The 21,456-nt window shown below is 42.6% G+C and overlaps 2 protein-coding genes and 1 long non-coding RNA gene across 3 annotated transcripts in view; 2 read left to right on the top strand and 1 right to left on the bottom strand.

The window, feature by feature from the left end:
• Positions 1 to 4,132, top strand: part of LOC131911336 (uncharacterized) — a 46,649-nt gene extending 42,517 nt beyond the window's left edge. The window contains exon 6 of the mRNA XM_059263318.1: positions 3,804 to 4,132. Coding sequence (XP_059119301.1) covers positions 3,804 to 4,116 — 313 coding nt within the window. The 3' untranslated portion in view covers positions 4,117 to 4,132. The remainder of the gene's footprint in view (positions 1 to 3,803) is intronic.
• Positions 4,133 to 7,348: 3,216 nt separating this feature from the next.
• On the bottom strand, positions 7,349 to 8,313 carry LOC131911319 (histone H2B type 1-F/J/L). Its single transcript, XM_059263301.1, has one exon. The coding sequence runs from the start codon at positions 8,274 to 8,276 to the stop codon at positions 7,896 to 7,898; it is 381 nt and encodes a 126-aa protein (XP_059119284.1). The 5' UTR covers positions 8,277 to 8,313; the 3' UTR covers positions 7,349 to 7,895.
• A 4,887-nt stretch (positions 8,314 to 13,200) lies between these two features.
• Positions 13,201 to 20,497, top strand: LOC131911339 (uncharacterized). Its single transcript, XR_009379330.1, has 3 exons — positions 13,201 to 13,416; positions 14,863 to 14,965; positions 18,250 to 20,497. It is a non-coding gene; the product is annotated as an uncharacterized LOC131911339 (long non-coding RNA).
• The last annotated feature ends 959 nt before the right edge of the window (positions 20,498 to 21,456 follow it).

Raw genomic sequence — 21,456 nt, 5'->3', positions numbered from 1 at the left:
CAGCTCTGGAAAAAAAAAAAAAAGACAAAAAATAACAACAACAACAAAAAAGACACCAGCTCAGTGTGTCTTCAGTACAGCCACAGTCATTGCGGTGTGGATGTTGCAGCACACCACCTGTAGACTGGGCCTATGGACAGGTGAGACGTCCCAGTGATGGGCAGCGCGGGAACAGGCTTTGGAGTCCACCTCCGGGATTCCTTCCCATACCATCATCATCCATCCAGCTGTGCCATTACCGTGGCATCTGAGGATAGACAAACACTGACACTGCCCAGGGAACAGCGAGTGAAGCTCCTTTCAATGAAATATTCTCCCAGGGAAATCTAGAAGAGAACGATGCCTCAGACATTTAACATTAATTCACATTACAGGTTGAGGAGACTATTGACATAATGATGATTCTCACTGTAGTGACAGCTGTGCGTAGAAACTCGTGACAGCAGATAAGATAAAAATGAGAAGGTAAGGGGGGAGGCTGGCGGAGCGTGAGGAGGAGCGAAGAGGGGGATCTGTGATTGGTTTGTAAAATGAAAAAAAAATTTTTAATAATAAAAAAAGAGGAGATAAAAAAGAATACAAGCCATGAGGCAGAAAAGAACTTACAGTGGCTCTGTCACGAGTGAGAATTCAAGTTGGAAGACAAAGTCTGAGTCCGAACTCCTCGAAGGGAGAAAGACAAAGAGCTGCTGAGACACTCAGTGGGCAGGAGCTCCTGCACACACCTGAGGACCAGAGTTCGATCCCAGGACCCCACAGTACAAAGGAAAGAACTGACTCTGAAAAGTCGTTCTCTGTCCTCCACAGGCATACCATGACTTCCCTGCTAATAAATAAAACAAATTAAAAAAAAAAATGAAAAGATAAGACGAAAGAAGAACAGCCAGAAAAGAACACATTTACTGGGAACCATCATAATCTGACATGTCTGATATCTGGTTCCTGAAGGATACTTGATGGGTGATGATTCTACGTTCTAGGAAATGACAGATCAGGAAGATTATGGAGTTGGAAGATGATGGGAGCTTCACGGGGAAGGGAGGTGCAGGATGGCTAGTGTCCTGGTTGGTTTTTGTCAGCTGATGTAAAATGTAGTTATCTTGCAAGAGGAAACTCAGTTGAGGAAACGCCTCTAGCACATTGCACTGGCCTGGAGGCCATTTTCTTGACTGATGATTGATGTGGTAGGTTACTGCTCTCTGTGGGCAGTGCCAGCATTGAGCAAGTAGTCTTGGGCTGTGTGTGGAAGAAGGCTGAGTGAACCATGGGAATCAAGCCAGTAAGCGATACTCACATGTTCTCTTCCTGTCTTCGTGTTCCTGTCTTGAGTTCTTGACCTAACTTCTCTACTGACGGAGTGTGACCCAAGAGTTGTAACCTGAAATAATTCGAAGTTGCTTTTAATAATAGTCTTTATTACAGCAGAAGAAAGAAAATTTAAAAAATGAGAGTGATAAGGAGGACAGTCCTCTAAATCTAGGGAGCAACTCCACAGACTGATAAGCTCCCCCTATCTTCAGAGAGGCTTTACCACTCTGTTTTCTAAGGTCACACTGAGATCATGTGGATATTCCTTTCTTTTTTGGAAAAAAGTAATGATGCCATCCTTTATTACATGGCACTTCCGTTCTTGCTTTTGTTACCAGAAGCAGTCTGTCATATTTGGTGAATTTCCACTAAATTCATCAGTCATTATTTAGGTTTCCCATCAATTGTGGTTGTGCTGGGACCAGAGATAGGGTGGTGACAGAAGTTGGGAAGGCCTTGCCTCAAAGTTGAAAAATTAGCATATGAAAACAACAACAAAAACCCCAAGGTGGTATGGAGGAAGTTTGGAAAATGTCTTTCAGGCCCTCACCACATCTGTCACACTTGAAGGAGAAGGGCACTTTATAAAGTCTTAAGGTGACCTGAAAAACACACCGATTTGTGGAGATTTGGAATAGTAATGAGATATGCAATGTAGGAAGCTGTAAAAATGTTTGGAACAGCACAGTGAGAAAGCCCACGCTATACAAATGATCCTAGAGCTCTTTATGAGATACAAACCCCACCTCTTTGTACAGTAGGCCTTTGGGGGGTCTGCACTTTTTTTGCTCTGGTCGGCTCCCTTCTGTGTATGTATACTCCCTCTTAACAAACTGTCCTTGCTTTTGCTGTGATTGTGTGTATCTGCTCAACTCTTTATTCCTGGACACAAGAATGTGGGATCCTTTGGGAAATACCCGTGTGTTGACCTAGGTAGATAATCCATTGTTCATTGTTCCTAGGATAATTCTGCCTATGAGACAATGAAGGAATATGACATTTCCTATAGTCTCTTTTATGTTTGATAGATTTAAACAGTTTTGTCACCAGATTGATTCTTTCGTACCAAATCAGAAGACAGAGCATTGCTTATCAAGGAATAGAAATGAAGAGATCTATATACTCATAAGACATATAAAAGGGACTATAAAATTAGGGTAACAACCCTACATACCTCCCAGAACAGAGTGAAACAATGACAGTTACTCAGTCTCCTAGAGAAGCAAGGGCTGTGTCTCTGACTCAGTCTCCTAGAGAAGCAAGGGCTGTGTCTCTGACTCAGTCTCCTAGAGAAGCAAGGCCTGTGTGTCTGGCACTCTCCTGTCTATTTTGAGAAATTTCAGAGCTGATTCAATAGGAATATCAGTTCATACATAGAGGTTATTCGCCCCATGTCCTTACAGACATCTCTGCTTTATTAAATATACAGACTTGATTTAATCTGTATAAGGTTTCATGTCTATTCTTAGAAGGACTGAAACTTAGTTTTACTATTTCTCTTCAAAAATCCTATAAGAATAATTGAAGGACAAACATAATAGTAGTACCATTCATTTACAGACTCTTACTCATTTCCAACAACTCATTATTAGGAACATGATTTTCATTCCAACAAGCATGTAATGTTTCTTGGAAAACCATACATGCAGGAAATTCTGAGATTCAATGAAGGCAAAATAAAAAAAGAAAGCCCCCACGATCCTCATTTCCAGAACCCTTGATTTCTATGTGTAATTCAAGCAGAAGATTCACACCTGTGGGATGAATATCCTGTACATCTTTTAATCTTTTCGACCTCAGGTCATGTAACCATCTGAGTTTTTACTTCCCTGGGTCAGCCTGCGTACTAAAGAACACTGCTCAGAGTCCTAGGCATACGTAAGTCAGTAGAAACAGTCTTAGAACCTTATACATGTGTTCTTAAAACTACTTAAAACCTCTTAGACGCAGTGGTTCTCAACCTCCCTAATGCTGAGACCTTTTAATAATAGTTCCCCAAGTTGTGGTGCCCGCCTCTCCCACCATGAAATTATTTTGTTGCTTCTTCGCAACTCAAGAGTTGAGAAGCTCGAGGCCCGCCTAAGGCGCAAAGCTACACAGAGAAACCCTGTCTTGGGAAAAAAAAAAAAAAAAAAAAAGGTTGAGAAGCGCGGTGACGTGGAGAAATGATAATGCATTCCTATTTAGTGAAATGAGCAACAAACGCCAAACGTATTTGTTGATAACACATACAATGCCGCTATAGAAGGCTGAAAGAACTGTATAGACACACGTAATACAATGTGTTAAATTTTAACTCCTGGCTTTGTTAGTGTCTCAGGCCCCGCCTTGTCTCCCGCAGCCTTTCATTGGACAAACGCCCAGAAGGGCGGGAGTTGAGTGTGGTTTCCGCCCCTGCCCTTCAGGTTTTCAAACAGGTCCGCCATGCTATTATAAAAGCCAGGAAGCGGGCCTGCTGCCGTCACTGTGGACCAAGCTTTCAGCTAGTTTTGCAGTATGTCTGGTCGCGGCAAAGGCGGGAAGGGCCTGGGCAAGGGCGGCGCCAAGCGCCACCGCAAAGTCCTGCGCGACAACATCCAGGGCATCACCAAGCCCGCCATCCGCCGCCTGGCCCGGCGTGGCGGCGTCAAGCGCATCTCCGGCCTCATCTACGAGGAGACCCGCGGGGTGCTGAAGGTGTTCCTGGAGAACGTGATCCGCGACGCCGTCACCTACACGGAGCACGCCAAGCGCAAGACCGTCACCGCCATGGACGTGGTCTACGCGCTCAAGCGCCAGGGACGCACGCTCTACGGCTTCGGCGGCTAAACTTGGTCCCTGTCTTTTCCCCCCAAAGGCCCTTTTCAGGGCCACCCACCGTTTCACTTAAAAGGGTTGAATTACCTTTATCAATCGTGACGTGAGGTGGCGTGTGAGTGGGGCTATTAATGAACAAGTTCATTTACGGGTCCTAGCCATGACTCAGGTTCTCAAGTGCTGGGCTGGTGTGAGAAAGCGTGCCTGAATTTTCCATTTCTTTAGCACGGTTTTTCTGTGGTAGGATTTTTTTGAACCAACAATTGCTTTTGTTAGAATCAGAAAAAGCAGGGCTGGGAAAAGGGCACAAGAGTCACTCAGGACGCTAGGATTTGGTTCCCAGCACCCATATGTGGCTTTCAACCTGAAACTCCAGTTCAGGGAATCTAACCTCAGAGCAGGCGCCAGGCATGCATGTGCTGGGCTTACAGGTTCAAAGTTGCAGAAAAAGTGTACTTAGGTGCTGATCAGCACCTGAAAGAGACAGAAGAAGAAAAAAAAAGAACAATAGTAGTTTCAGGAAGTGGGTAGATCCAGTAAAGCTTCATCGCTGCTCAGCTTGAAGGAGTGAAGTTTGGGAATGAAAAGTACAGCATCTCATTAAAGGAAAAAAATATTCCATATATCTCTAGCATGGCTTATGGTTAAACTACCTAGGGGTGGTCCCAGGAGTGTTAGATTTTCAACTGGGCCAGAGATTGTATTCTCTTGACCAGGATTACCCACACCCCACCACACCCCCCCATAATGAGCCTTTATTGTAACTTAAAATATATACCTATATAATACGTGTGTGCATGTATAAAAGATTTTATGTGTATGAGTATTTTATCAATAGTAGTTTCTGGGAGGGCATGAAGGCATGGGAGGAGTGGGGGGTGGGTGCTGGGGATGTAGCCCAAGGCATAGTGTTTGCTTAGCTAGGCCCAGGATTCTAACAAAAGCAGACCTGGTGGTTTATCCTTTAATCTCAGCACTCAGAAGGTAGAGACTAGGGGTCAAAGTTCAAGGCCATTCTCTGTTCAAGGCCCATGCTACCCTGTCTCAAAACCAAACCACACCAAACCAAACCAAATGAAACCAAACTAAACCAAATCAAACCAAACCCTCTAATCAGTCCAGTCTTGGAAACCTGAAGAACTCAAACTTGTTAGTTTCCTGCTTAGGAGCTTTCTATAACTTCTTAAACTGTAAAATAAACATCATAGTTTGACATATAAATCTTACATCTTCTCCTTAAGGAAAATTCCACATGGTCCAGGGCTTTATTAACTTTGATCTGCATATCAGATGTTTCCAAAATACCACCAGAGAAGGAACATCAGTGTCCCCTAAGAACTTAAAAAAATTATTACTTTTTATTTGTGTGTGTATTTATCACCTTTACCGGAGTTCCAGGGATCAAACTCAGATAATCAGGATCACAAGTCACTAGATTTAGCTGTCCTGCCAAACCTTCCCTTTGGGAACTTATTTTAAAAAGGCCACGACCTTGTAGATAACAGAAGCTTGGGTATTGGAATCATCAATAAGCCCAACAGGTGATGCTCACTGCCCTGGAGTCAAGGTGGTTTTTGTTTTTCTTATTTATTTTATAGTAGAATCTTGCTATATAACCCAGGCAGGCTTAGAGAAAATCTGCAAAGAACAGATACTGGAGGGAATCATGGAGATTTCATACAGTGGGAAAAGAAAACAAACAAACAAACAAAAACCAAAAAACAAACAAACAAACAAAAAACCCAAAAAACAAAATCCTGAGAAGAATCTTCTGAGGTTGTATTTCGTGGATACTAGATGAGGTCTACTTTGTGGAGCAAGCACCACTGCACTGCAATTCTGCTTTTAAGATCAGTGGATGAAAAGCTCTGAGCAGGCTCAGTGAGGAATGCTTTAAAAATGAACCAGACAGTGGGTATGGAGGTACACACCTTTAATCACAGTGGTCAGCAGGAAGAGGCAGGTGGAAATCTGAGGTCAGCTTGGTCTTCTGATTCCAGACTCTGTCTCAAAAAACAAAAGCAAACAGGAACACAACAACACTAAAGAGTGTGGTGGCCTCCACCTATAATTAGAAGGTGAAGCAGGGGGATTGCTGAGAGTTGGAGATTAGTTTGGGCTTCATAGTTGAGTTCCAGGGTAGCCAGGGCTACAAGACTGAGACTTGGTCACAAAGAAAAGAAAGCCAGACAAACAAAATATTACCTTGAACATTTGAACTCTGACATGTAAACAATTCACCAGGAAGCTCGTTATTTCTAAAGTAACAACGAATAAAGTTAACTTGCAGTTTTTAAAAACAGTGAAAAAAATTTGTGTGTGCCCTACTTGCTATGGAATATCTGTGTAGGATAGAGGGCATTTTTCGGGAATGCCCTGTGGGTCTAGTGGAGACAACTTGGGTCTTCAGGTTTGGTAGCAAATAACTTTACACGCTGAGAAGTCTCCTGAATTGCAGCTGCAATTTTGTTACTTTAAAATGGATAGTTTCTTTGTATCTACTTCTTTTAAAGAGAGGCCTGGGGAGGTGGGATCAAGGTACTTAACCAGCCTCAGGAAGGAGACCTGGAAGAGCCTGGAGGCAGGACTGTAGCTCACTGGAACAGGGAGCTACTTCCACCCCGCTATCTATCCTACTTCACATTTTTTCCCCTCACATTGGGTCAGGGTCCCTCCCTGCTGGGACGCAAAGCTCCAAAATTGCTGAACTCTGAAGCTGCAGACTCCAGAGCCTGGGCACAGAATCGTACCCAACATTCTGTAGCTTTAACTGTAAATAAAGTGATGTGGTGAATGTTAGGTCACATTTACAAAACAAGTCGAGAGAGGGGGTTGGGAGTTTTCTTGATGTTAAAAAACCAAAAACAAAACCCAAAACAACCCAGCAGTTTAGGAAAAGGAACAAAGAAATTAAATGATTCTAGGCTTGCCTAATTTTTCCCTTTTAGCTTTATAAACAAACCCCTTTCCCCATTTCCTGTAATGAAAAAAGTAAACAAAAGAGGTTTTGTTTTTTCTTTAAATGGGTGTCCTGCTGCTTCTCCCACAACCCAATTCATATGTAAAAGTCTTTAAAATTCAAAAGCTCCAGGAGAGGTGAGGATGCCAAAGGACTTAGAAGAGGGAGAGATGCGGGATCTGGCGCTTCTGGCCGACTTTCGCTTTCGGCGAGCTGAGCTGAGCCGAGCCCAGCCGATCGGATCCGAGCCCAGCCGAGCCGAGCCGAGCTGTCTACACAGGGCGGCGGCGCCGCATAAAATGGCGACCCGAGCGTCACCAAGAGCCGGTTAACAGGCACCGAATTAACAAGCTTGCGTTTTGAACGAAATTAGGACACTGGTAAGAAAAATGGAATTATGTAGTTCAGCTAACCCGGGTGGTAAACCCACGGTTTCACTCCGCCTTCCTGTGCCAGTGTGAATTTCCCAGGAATACTTAAAAAACAAAAGCCCGGAAATACGGGCGTTCGGTCAGGTCGCTCCGAGATCCCTTCCTGGTGTTCCACCATCGGCAGCCACCAGGGTTAAAACTAACGTTTACCTAGCATGAGATGCTGAAAATGAATCGTTCCGGGGCCATTGTTCCAATATCTTCTCTAGTTGCAACAGAGTGCCTAAGACTCAAGGAGCCTGCGTTGATAGCAGGAAGTGAGGGATACGAACACTGTCGCATGAAAAACAGGAGATTCGTGTAAAGAGGGTTGGCTGCTGCCACAGGAAGTGCAAAGCTCTTAATTGTGAACTGTTGGGTGGCTCTGAAAAGAGCCTTTGGGTTTCGGTGAGGTCCGCCGCTCACTTGGAGCTGGTGTACTTGGTGACGGCCTTGGTGCCCTCGGACACGGCGTGCTTGGCCAGCTCCCCGGGCAGCAGCAGGCGCACGGCCGTCTGGATCTCCCGGGACGTGATGGTCGAGCGCTTGTTGTAATGCGCCAGGCGCGACGCCTCGCTCGCGATGCGCTCGAAGATGTCGTTGACGAACGAGTTCATGATGCCCATGGCCTTGGACGAGATGCCCGTGTCGGGGTGCACCTGCTTCAGCACCTTGTACACGTACACCGAGTAGCTCTCCTTGCGGCTGCGCTTGCGCTTCTTGCCGTCCTTCTTCTGGGCCTTGGTCACGGCCTTCTTGGAGCCCTTCTTCGGGGCGGGAGCGGACTTCGCGGGCTCAGGCATCTTGAAATATCTTTCTTTGGGAGAAAAAGAAAGTGGAGTCTGAAGAAACGTTGTTTGTGTATTTGTAGACAGTTTTATGCAAATTAAGACTTATATTCGCCCTGTTTGATTGGTTAGCGGTTACAAAGGACGGTCTCCTTTCCCATTGGTTAAACCTGAATTTTGTAACAATTTTTCGAGCGATTATGCTTCTTAACTCTCCTTACATTAAATTCATTTTCTCCTAAACGTTTTAGATTAGATTGTTTGTTTGTTTGTTTTTAAGGCAGAATCTGCTCTATTTTGAAATGCCAGAAGATAAAGCTCGTGTCCAATTCAATACCAAACCGTTGAAAAGTTCCTGTAAAAACTGTATTTTTACACTTCAAACCAAGTTTCTGTCCAGTGAAAGGGAAAAGAACAGAAGAGATCCAGCTTACCCCCAGGCTTCCCAGGGTTCCCAAAGCAGTGCAGTCTAGTATCCAGAAAGCAAAGCTCAGAGTGAAAGTAAACGGCTGTCAGTAAATCCTACAGATGACAGACGTTAGAGAGATAAGGGATAAGACATTCTGTTGGAAAAGAATAAATTGAACAGTTCAGCCGAATTGGAAAATCATGTGTCAGAAGTTGAACATGATGGAATCATCAAGATTAACATATGAAAGATGCTAGATTGAAGAGGAAGACCGGAAATTCTGTTTTACCATAGCATCTGGGAAACAGAGCAGGCGCCAATACAAAAGAAACAAAAAGCCCGCGAAATGCCAAAGAAAAAGGCGGGCTGTCCATCAGGGGGCCATAGGCTTTCTGGAAACTTTTCCTTAGCCTTCTAGCCCACCACCCCAGAGGGGTGGTTTACCTTTATAATGTGTGTCTAGGTATCCTCAGTCACGTGACCCCGGTGAGGTCTTTTGCCCTGAGACAGGAGTCTGGGATTTGGTGTCCTCTCAACTCTGGTGTGTTTCTCAGTCGGCCACGCAGTTTCTGACCTCCATGACTAACTTAACAGTATGATTTCTTTTTTTGTTCTCCCGCTTCTCAAGGCTACTTGGGTTTTAGTATGTCTTGCCTGTGCTGTTTGTCTTTTAAACTCTAATAACTGGCCTTGATCTTCTGAGTCTGTTTTTAAATTATCGTATTAATGAGACTAAGAGCCCAAAGAAGGAACATCAGTTTCCCCAGGAAGCATCAGAACTAAGTTTTTAATTTAGTTAAAGTATTAAAGAAAAATCTAGCCAGGCTGTGGAGGCACATCCCTTTAATCCCAGCACTCGGGAGGCGGAGGCAGGCAGGTCTCTGTGAGTTCGAGGCCATCCTGGTCTCCTGAGTTCCAGGACCTCAGAGGCTACACTGAGAAACCCTGTCTAGAAAAAATGAACAAATCTAAAGGCTAGGCAAGGTGGTGCATGTCTTTGATCCTAGTACTCAGGAGGCAGAGGTAGGAGGATGTCTGAGTTCTAGGCCTACATAGAGAGCTCCAGGATAGCCAGGGCTACATAGAGGGATCCTTATGGGAAAAAAAAAATAGAAAACGGTAAAGTCTCCTTCTTTCGCTCTAGTTCTTTGCTCCCTTTCTTGCCTGACGTCTTAGCCACTTCACTCATGTTCCTTCTTAACCCCACTGACCTGTTCTAAACCGTCTGCCAATGTGTTCCTGCCACATCCCCAGGCAGTAGAGCAAGGGAAATTGTGGGCCATTTGACCAATAAAGGAGCCTCTGGTGTCTAGTGGAGCTTCTTACCTGCGGACAGTCAAAAAACCAAATGAATATTAAAAAAAAATTCTAACATATTTGCTGCAACTGTGTGCTAGAGACAATCATTCCTTTTAAACAGATTTTTTCAAAGTAGAATGTTAAAATAGCAATCATGCTTAAGGCCTGAGCCTGTAAGACTTTCAAGTATGGCCTCCTTTTTCCCATAATATCTTCCGGGAATTTTACAGACAACATCAACCCTTTGTTTGCAGTAAAAGCTTCTTAAATTGCTTTGCAACCCTGGTGGCCTAGGCTTTTTCATTATCAGTTATGACCATCCAATGAACATCACATATGGCACTATGGTATCATGTATGGAAGGGCTCCTGGGCAACCCTTTGGAAGTTAATGGATTTGTATATATTTATGCTACTCTCAAAGCCATATATAATGAACATTAATATCTTTTTTTCTATTAAAAAACAAACAAATTGTTTGAACATCTGGAGAAGTATCTTGCCCGGAATCCAGCTGCTTTTAAGTAGTGGAGCCAGAAGATGATTTAGGCAGAAAGAATGCGCTCACATTCTTGATTCAGAGACACAGGGACTTGAGCTGTCCTGCTGGACACAGTTAGAGAAAGAGAGTGTGTTCTTACCTAAAAGCCTTCAGTCGGTACAGTGATAAAATGCAGAGAAAGAAAATGGAAATAGAAAAATTGGATTAGGGAAGTTTCTGGGACGGAGATGAGGGTGAGGCCAATAGCTCCTGTGTTGTTGAGACAGTGCCTCTCTATGTAGCTCTGGCTGTCCTTCAGCTCTCTCTATGTATAGATCAGGCTGGACTTGAACTTTCAGAAACCCATCTGCATCTGCCTTCCTCATGCTGGGATTAAAGGTGTGCACCACCACACCTGGTACCAGGAACTATTTTTAAAGACAATAGATTGTGGCAGGGCGGTGGTGGTGCACACCTTTAATCCCAGCATGAGGGAGGCAGAGGCAGACTGATCTCTGTGAGTTCGAGGCCAGCCTGGTCTACAAAGCGAGTTCCAGGAAAGGCGCAAAGCTACACAGAGAAACCCTGTCTCGAAAAACCGACAATAAATTGCCACTGGGATTTGTGAATTTGGTGTTTTGTTTTTGGTAGGATCTCACTCTGCACCCATATCCCTTATCTCAGGCTGGTCCAGAACTCACTGGGTACTTGAGATTGGCCGTGAGAGAATGGCAATCCTCCCTCAGCTGCCCAGATTCTTAGCTTATGGGAATAAGCCAACATGCACAGTTGACCTATCTCTGCTTTTTAAAAAAATTCTTATTGCTAAAGACTTTCAAATTCCTCCACTTTTTGTCTTGTTGAGCAAAATTGGGGATTACACATAGGTAATGAAGACAATGATTAAAAAAATGAAATAGCAAGAACTACCCACCAGTGCTGAAAAATTTTATCCCTGACTGATTGAAGGTAATAGTAGTTATTTGTCTTATATAAAGCTTAATGTAGCCCAGGTGACCTTAAATTCACTCTGTAGCCAAGGGTAACATTGAACTTGTGAACATTTTTCCTCCATCTGTACATAGTCAAAGTTCCTTAGTAATTGCATAGCATTTGCCCATAGTAAATACCAAAACAAACAAACAAACAAAAACCCCAAATCAACCAACCAAATAAACCTCCCAAAACAAAAAAGCAAAACCATCATAGGTGTTAGAGAAACAAATTAAAATAGAATAGTTTGTGAATTCATGCTCAGAGACAGACTAGAGATGTATATAGTTCAACTAGGTGTGGTGTGGTTAAGCTATTGCAAAAATGAATTTCAAAATAGCACTTAAAGATTTTAAGTTAATTATTTTTTTTAAGACATGGTAGCAGTGTATTTCCTTGCCTAGCCTGGAACTTGCAAGGTAGTCCAGACTGGCCTTGAACTCCAATAATCCTTGAGTTTCTGCCTCCTGTGTGCTGGGATGACAGGTATACATCACCATGCACTATATGAGAAAGGTTTGGCTTTTGTGTTTTCTGTCAAAGGTGGCTAGCCTACCAAGGGCCTATACCCTACGTCTCCCATCCACTCTTCTAATCTCTACTTGGTAAATCTTTTGTTTATACAAATGCCCTGCATCATTCCTGAAATTTGATCACCGAGAGTGAGTGTCCCCCTCCTTCTTCCTTTATTTCTTTTGTGCTAATCATGAACTAGCCAATCACATCAGGTTATGACATCTCTCCATGGGATGACACACAGTCACCGCCTGTGTTAGAAGGAAGCACAGGTGGTGTTTATTTCTAAGTGAACTTACTGCCCCAGCGTGCTGAAGCTAGCCTGGCTGGGATTCTGACACTCTTTTTGTTGTTGTTTTCCCAAGAACAGGGTTTCTCTGTGTAGCCCTGTCTGTCCTGGAACTCACTGTAGACCAGGCTGGCCTGTATTAAGAGATCAGCCTGCCTCTGCAGGAGCACTGTGATTCAAGGCGTGAAGAACCGTGTCCGGCTGGCTCCCTGACAACTCTTCTTTCACAGAGAAATTGTCTTTTCAAGTTATGTTTGCTTTGTTTGGTATTTCTTTATGGGAGACTGAGAATGTTCTTTTCCAGCAACTGTAGCCCTGGAGTAACAGATACCCATGTAAATTTGAAAAGACCAGTCTGATGTAGCTGGAAAACTAAGTATCTAGATGCAACTTTGGAGTGTGTATTGATTTTAAAATTTATAGACTTTATGTGCAGATCAACTACCTCCCATTTTAATTTGCTATTAAATTGAGGTGTGGTTTATGTCTTTATTACACATCAACTCTCAAGGATTTATTATTAGAAAAAGAAATAAAGGATTTTAGGAATAGTTTTTACATTCATTACATGTTGAAATGTTAACATTTTAACTTTATTTGGTTAAGTAAAACACACTAAATTTAATCACTTGTTGCTATGCAGACCTCCTATAAAGCTTTCATCAAGGGGATGTCTAAATTCAAGGGCAACCTATGATTCACTTAATCCTCTCCCTGGCATTCAGGTGTCTCTGTAGAAACTGCAGACAGTCTGACAAGTGAGAAGGAAAATGCCTTTAGGTGTACTTTTGGAGAGGTAGCTCTGACCCCGTATGACCTCAAAAGCTCTAGGTAAAGCCTGATACCTGCAGCAGTCCACCTCTGACCTTTAAATACACCGAACTGTAAAATAAAGTTGTTCTCTTTTCTCCCTAAAAGGAACCCAGAGACTCCAAGTGAAGCTCGCCCTAGGGTTATTTCTCTTCTCTTGTAGGAACTCTGTTTGCTGAACTAATCACAGCCAAGTGGCACCGACCGTGGGTGTGACTGATGCCTGCACTTGGACCCTGAAGGACACGGGATAATTACAGGCACATGACAGATTGGGGGTGATACAAAAAGGAGCAAGCTTGGGGAACACACTGACTTGTGACCAGTAAGTCCCCAAGATCATGGGACGCTCAGGACATGTGAGGAAGCATTATGTGTCATTGTTAGAGAATATATTGAAACTAAAAGGAGAGGAAAAGTAACTAAGGAGGATTTAGTACAATGCTTAGATACTTAGATGAATATAATCCTAGCTTCCCGGAAGAAGGAAATCTAGATCTTAAGAATCAACAACAGATAGGGCAACAATAAGACAAAAACATGAGTTGGAGTTCTTGATTTAGATTTTAGAGGAGAAGTTCTCATCATGGTCTCCACTAATTCAGTTATTGAATTCTCGTCAGGACAGACTTGTACAATGCTCAATTCTACCATATCTATGAGGGAAAGACTCCCTCTAGTGTCCAAAAAGATCAAGGTTTCGGATGCTTTGGGAAGTGTGGACTCAAAAGCTAAGGAAACATAGCCCCAAATTGGAAATATTAACAGGAAACAAATCTTTTAAAGATTATTGGGTCCAAGGGCTGTTGTAATAATAATTAGTGATAAATAGTAGCCAGCTGCCTGACCACTGCAATTGTCTGTAGGGGCATCAGAGGAGTTGGCACACCTGGACAAATTTATCAGATACTCACTCCGTTGCTTAACTGGTCTGATAGAGAATGACATGCTAGATCATTTATTCCTTATGTGATAAAAAAATTTACCAATATGTTTATGATGAAGAGATGTATTGTTCCCAATGAGGATAACTTTAAGTTCTAATGCTCAAGTCATGATGATTTGGGAAGGAGCTAGGAAATTCAACAAGGCATTGTTTCGCTAGTAGCTATGAGAACTAGTCAAAATTATACTGGCCTTGGAAATAAACAATGAAACAATGATATTTTAGTACGACCATTGAAAAGTCTCTCTTTTTTCTTTTCTTTCTTTTTTTTTTTTTTTTTTTGGTTTTCTGAGACAGGGTTTCTCTGTGTAGTTTTAGTGCCTATCCTGGATCTCACGCTATAGACCAGGCTGGACTCGAACTCACAGATATCCGCCTGGCTTTGCCTCCTATGTGCTGGGATTAAAGGCATGTGCCACTGCTGCCCAGCAGAAAAGTCTCTTTAACTCAGAAAGAGTTTAACTCTTTAACTTCTGAGCTAAGCCCATTACTTGGCCTTCAGATAAGCTGGTCTGGGTTGATCAATGGCCCCTACCCCGGGAGAAACCTGTGGCTATTAAAGAATTACTTGGAGGACCCCGGGTGGTCATTTTGAGCCTTCATCAATCCCTTGGAATGCACCTATATTTACTTTAAGAAAAAAAATCTGGTAAGTGGAGATTATTAAGTAACTTAAGAGGCATTAATACTAGTATGCCAACTATGAGATCCTTACCACCTGGCCTCTCTCTTGCTTCTATGGTCCCTTAAAATGGGCATATGATAGTTTTAGATTTAAAAGTTTTTTTTAAAATCATTCCTCTGTACCCTCAAGATCAAATTAGATTTGCCTTTTCTGTGCCTTCCATAATCACTGTAGGTGAAGGTGCAGTACGTCCATGGAACCAGACCACTCTGTGGGAAGAAGGACAGGTTGACTGGGGAATGGACTGCCTGGCTCCAAGGACAGAGGACAGCAGCTGGTGGGCAAACCTTGCCAGCTTCACTGGGAAGGTAGCAGAGGGAGAAGGATTGTGGCTCAGAACAGCCCAGGGTTGGTCTGTCGCAGGCTGCTTGGTTAGGGTAAGGGAGGTAGTGTCTGACTTTCCTGATAAACAAACCACAGTAAGAGATCCTGAGGAATGCTAAGTTTATCCAACAGCAATCCTGTGTACCTGGTTAGAGTCCTGCAGGAATTAGGCCCAGATTGTCATTTTTGGACATTGTCAGCAGCAGCTCCATTTTTAGGGGTTGCTTTGGACCTAACAATCATAAACCTATGGAATGATACCACTGGAAGATTTTGGCACAAGGAATGAAAAATAGCCCTACACTCTGTCAGTTGTTTGTGGCTCAAAGCATTAAAACGGCTTTTCCTCAAGCTATCATTGTACATTATAGGGATGGCCTATTGTTAGCCACCTCAGAACAGGCTTGTTAATATCAGCTTGTTCCTGTTTACAACATTGCCTGAGAAAGGATAACTTACAAACTGCTCCTGAAAAGGTTCAGCTACATGCTTTTTATAATTACTTACGTACTACAGTAGAGTACCAGATTAGTAAGCCTCAAAAATCAAAATTCAGTTTACTCAGTTACAAACTTTAAATGATTTTCAGATACTCTTGGGAGAGATAAGTTGGCTAAGACCTTATTTAAAGTTAAGTACTAAGCAATCGGTACCATTGTTTGGTCTTTTAAAGGGAAATCCTACATAGCTCTCTCCTAGAGTTAGTCCAGTGGCCAAATAATCCTTTTTCCTCTAATAGGTTAATTTAATCCCTTTCTATAACTTCTTGGTTTTGCCCTAAAATGACCTTTTTCATTTCTTAAAAGATTCCATCAGAGAATTTACTGACAGTAGCTCTAATAGACCAGTGTTGTACCAGTTTCCTCCAGGATTGAATCATTCCATCCTGTAGAGAAGGTCTTTAAGCAGGAAGGTAAAGTTTCCAGGAAGTACCTGAAACTGAACAGTATCATCAGGTCCCTCTTCCCAAGAGTAAACAAGCCACGCTTCAAAGACTCAGAGGCCAGACCAGCCACCTGAAGAAGCAGAAATCAGCTGAGTTGCTTGGAAGAGATTTAAACCAACTGGATCATTTGGACAGGACAGTCTCCATCTTGTTGGGCTGCTTCAGACTGTGTAGTGTGCTCCAGGATGTAGTAGAATATTATTTCAAGGTGTATTTTTGTTTATGTTGCATTTGTTTAACTCTGTGAAGCTGTGTTACTGTGCCTGTCTAAAACACCTGATGGTCTAATAAAGATCTGAACGGCCAATAGCAAGGCAGGAGGAAGGATAGGCGGGGCTGGCAGGCAGAAAGAATATATAGAGGGAGAAATCTGGGAGCCACAGAAGGAGGAGGACTCCAGGGTCCAGCTACTCAGGTACACAGCAAGCCACGGAGTAAAAGTAAGAAGTAAAAGAACGGGAAGTAAGTAAATTTTCATCATTTACAGAAGTAAGAGAACGAGAAAAGCCCAGAGGCAAAAGGAGGATGGGATAATTTAAGTTAAGGAAAGCTGGCTAGGAACTAAGCCAAGCTAAGGCTGGGCATTTATAATTAAGATTAAACCTCTGTATGTGATTTATTTGGGAGCTGGGTATCCCCTTGTAAGAGAGAAAGAGAGAGAGAGAGAGAGAGAGAGAGAGAGAGAGAGAGAGAGAGAGAGAGAGAAACAACCAACACCACCAGGTTCCCAGCCTTTGTGAGCTGTCCCTGTGCTGGGGTGGGCTTTGGTGATGCAGATGTCTTTGAGTTCCTGAATTTCTGCTCCTGGGAGTAACCCTTACCTATACTCCTGTTGGGATAATCCTTTTGTATGGTGTGTGAAGATGTGTTTCTGTTTAACCTAACCTGCCTAAGGCACCTTAGGTTTAATAAAAACTATAAGATCGGTCAATAGCTAGGCAGGAGAGGATAGGCAGGACTTCCAGGGAGAGATAGGTACTCTGGGAAAGAATATGAGGTGCCCGAGATTAGCCAATCAGGAAGTTGGACATACTGTACCGAGGAGAGGTTACAAGCCTTGTGGCAAAATGTAGATTAACATAAATGGGTTAATTCAAGTATTAAGAGCTGGTTGGGAACAGGCCTCAGCTAAGGCTAAGCTTTTGTAATTAATAAAAAGTCTCCGTGTCATTATTAAAGAGCTAGTGATATAAAGGGAGACCCGTTATATACTCCTGTATGCAGCAAACCCCCTCAGTATCATTCCTGATTCACAGTATGTGGTGGGCATTACTAAAGAATAGAAAGAGCACAGATCAAAACTATATTTAATCCATTGTTATTACAATTGTTTCAGAGTCTACCCCCTTTATTTTATCATTCACGTGAGGTAATACTCTAATTTGCCAGAACTGGTAAAAGCTAATTTTGAGGTTGATGAATTGGCAGCTACTGTATTTGAGAAAGCTGTTGAATCACATGCTCTCTTACAGCAGCTGCTAAAATGCTACAAAACCAAATTTCTAGTACCAAAGAGCAAGCTGCACAACTCATTCATTCTTGCAACCTTTTTGTCCCACTGACTTCATGGAGTAGAATGGACAGTGTAAACCTCAGAGGAATAAAAGTTAAACATAGTTGGCAGATGGATGTTACCCATACACCTGAAAACTAAAAGACATTCATGTTTCTAGTGATACTTATTCACATATTATACGTGGTAAGGGTCTTTCTGATGAATCAGCTTCACATGTGATCACTCACATGCCACATTGTGTAAGCATATGTTAGCAACCTTTTCAAGCCTTTTGTGCAAGATGGAATATTATTCATAAGACAGGGAGACCTGCCAGGTGGTGGTGGCGCATGCCTTTAATCCCAGCACTCGGGAGGCAGAGGCAGTCGGATTTCTGTGAGTTCGAGGCCAGCCTGGGCTACAAAGTGAGTTCCAGGAAAGGCACAAAGCTACAGAGAAACCCTGTCTTGAAAAACCGGATTAAAAAAAAAAAAAGACGGAGATCTTATAGCCCACAGGGTCACACAATGACAGAGTGACTGCATGGTCTAAAGCTTCGATTAGACAAAAAAGGGGAGATGACCACATAGGGTTGGTGTCTCCTCCTAAATCTTTACAGATAGCTATGATTGTTTTCACTTGCAATGTGGATGGTCACACACCCAAGGGGTTACATTCCGCTCAACATAGCCCCCAACCTGCCGCTTTAGTCTGTTGGGCAACCCTGAAACAGGGGTAAGGAATGGGCCAGATGCAGTGTTAGCACTTAGGAAAAGATTTGCTTGTGTTTTCCCAGAAACTACAAATGGACCTGTGTGGATTCCAAGCAGAAATATCAGATTCTCATCTAGAAGAGCTACAGTCATGCATGCAGAAAAGGAGACTAACAAACCAAGTGGAGGAACACCAGCCCTGTCATGCCTGATGTTCAGTGACTGGCAGGACAGCCAACCAGAGAGAAAGGCATGACATCAGGGGCAGAGGACGCAGTCCTCTAGACTGGTGACATGGGGTGCTCATTAGGTGGACTAGCTCTAAGGCTCAAGAGATCTCTGAAAAAGAGGGATGGAACTCCCAGGACCCTGCCTGGCTTGCACTGGCTAGAACATATACCAGAGTTCTGTAGAAGGAGAGGAACTGTAATTAGCTGTTCATTGCATAAGACTTCTGCATAAGGAACAAGCACCTGGGAGCTTTGTAAAGGAAGCCAGTTAAATTCAGCATCTAACTGACAACTTAAAAGAGAAATACAATTCTATTGAGTCTCTCTTACAGGATTGTCTAGCAAAGTTTCCAAAGACACTCCTTGGATATTCTGAATAATTACCTCAAACTTTCAGTTTGATGACCGCGTGTCTGGCGGTCTCCTTTAATCGGGGAACATGAATGGTTAGGGTGTGTGTGTAGCTGGAGAACTTCTCTCCAGCTCCCGCCAAGTCCCGCCAGTCCCAGAGCCCACTTATAAAATAAACACACAGACTCTTACATTATTTAAACTGCTTGGCCGTTAGCTCAGGCCTATCATTGTCTAGCTCTTACTCTTATATTCAGCCCATTTCTGTTAATCTATACTTTGCCACGTGGCTCGTGGCTTGTCGGTACCTTACATCTTCCTTGTCCTTGCTAAAAGGAAGAACTGAAAGTCAGGTAAAGGACACAGCTGATTGAATTAGCACTCAGGTCCCATACCAGCTGTGTGGTAGCTTAGGTACAAGGTTTTCCTGTTTACGGCATCCTCCTACGTCAGTTCAGGATACACTGAGGGCAGAATGATTGCTGCTTTTTGTTCTGTTGTTTGGAAGACATCTAGGATGTTGAGAAGACTCTAAGATCCTCCACTGAGTGAGAGACTATCCTGCTGTCATGTGAGACATGAGGAGCAATTCATCTTCCTCACAGATGAGGAAGAGGTTGTCCTGGTCCGGCCTACACAGCCAGAGACAGAAGCAGCAGGCTTCTGCCACATATTATTACCCCATGCATCCTTATGTAATGAAGGTAGTGTTGTACCCGTTTCTCGAAACCCCCAGAGACAACCATGGAGCCGGTTTCCGATGCAAGCACATAAGGGTCCTTTTATTCAGGTTCAACCTGGGCCAACGCATGGCAGATGGAAGGAAATGTGGTGACAGCCACGAGCCCAGGTGTGGAGGGTTTTTATAGGGAAAAACCACAAGCCGAGAATTGGCAACTTGGGATTGGGTAGAAGGGGCAAGGTGATTTTTTAAAACTATTGGTCTAGACTTTTGGCAGGGAACCACAACCCGCTGAACAGGATTATCTGGACTGCTCAGCAGGATTATCTAGATATCTCCAAGGGCCATAAACCACAGACAGGATCCTGTTAAGCTTTCCTTTCCTGTATAAACAGCAGACAGGATGTCTGCAGGAGGATACTGCTCTGTATCCGTTCCAGTTATCATGGCACATCTCTGAGCCTGTAAAGTGAAGTCTAGTCCTTCACACTAGCATGCAGTACACTGTGGTGGAACTGTGTCCCATCCAAGGGAAAGAGCACTACTCGGGCCGCGGGGTGTCCTGCCATGCAAGTGCATTGAGAATTTAACCCATTTTACTCAAGCATTCAAATTTTCATAACCAGTTATTTTTTAACTGGTTAAAAAATAATTTTGAATATTATTATACATCAAGCAAACTATGTTTACTTTAACTTTGTTTTGAGTTACTTACTTTAGATTTAATGTTGACAGTGTATGCAGAGGACTATATAATGGGAGATATCAACTGGTCTTTCCCTCCAAGCTTGTCTCTGTAAATGAATTACATTTGTACAGAGCATGGGCTACACACAGTTCTAAGCACATAAAAAATTGACCATTTCTAAGTGACTGATCATTAACTTTTGTGTATTAGTTATCTTTAACAGTTAATAGCAAATTGGTAATTCTCCTAAGATTAGTATTTTTTTTTTAAATTTTTATCCCTGTTAATGTTTCAAGCCTTAAAAATTACAATTTTGAATTGAAACTCTTAAGTAGCAAAATAAACTCTGTATACAGTCTGTGGAGAGACTGGGAACCTCATTTTCATGATCTTTTTATTGCGTATTTTTATAAAATATCATAGTTTTTTTTGTGACTCAGTTTTTCAAAATAACTAAAGCTTACCAAGATTAGCAAAGATGTAAGTGAATAGACATTCAACTTGAAGTCAGTTTTTATTAGCATGAACAGACCATTATAACTTAGGAATTTATAAACCTTAATCATTGAACATATTTTGTTCCTAAGTTCTTATTCCATAAACCTTGGATAATTCACTCAGACCTCCTGCAACTTGTGTTGAGCTTTTGTTACTTTCTTTGTCCTTCTCTTTCTTTTTTTAATTCTTAGGACAAAAATATCATTTTATCATATAAAAATTCATCTTATCCAAAATATTTTACACTTCTTTTTTTTAACCCCAAAACATAACCTTATATTTTGCATTTGTTTAAACACTTTCTTAAACCTGCTTTTGTTTCTTTGTATTTTCTTAAACAAGAGTTGATTCCAAGTTACATAAATGGTATGCTCTAACAAGTGAAGATTACCCGCACATAGACTTTGACCCATCAACCCTTTTCTTATTACAAGTTTTATACTAGTGGAGGTGTTTAGCTTCTTAAACCACGCTCCCGATATAAAGGAAATTACATTCCAGCAAAAACTTCAAAGATACCCATGACCTTAAATGGGGGAACATTTTGGTGAACAAAACCAAGAAAGAAGTGGGGGGGGGGTTCAGAGAGCTAGCTATCTGTAATTATGTTTGACCGTTTTAGCTTTCGTGTATAAATCTCTCTTGATTAAAAACAATGCCGTGAGATAAACAATAGAGACCCCTGTTGGAAACGGTTCACCTCTTAGCTGTTCTCAAGCACATACGTTTGTTTCCTGAGCTGGTCTGCTGTCCTTCTCCCTGCCACAGGTCAGGACAGGGGCCTTGAAGGAAACTTTGAGACAAACATGCTCGGGTCTGAAGTGGGCATGCAAATCCCATT

Source organism: Peromyscus eremicus, chromosome 5 (assembly GCF_949786415.1).
Source record: "Peromyscus eremicus chromosome 5, PerEre_H2_v1, whole genome shotgun sequence".
Lineage (NCBI taxonomy): Eukaryota > Metazoa > Chordata > Mammalia > Rodentia > Cricetidae > Peromyscus > Peromyscus eremicus.
The sequence above is the reverse complement of the archived record's forward strand: the minus strand, read 5'-3'. Positions and strand labels throughout refer to the sequence as shown.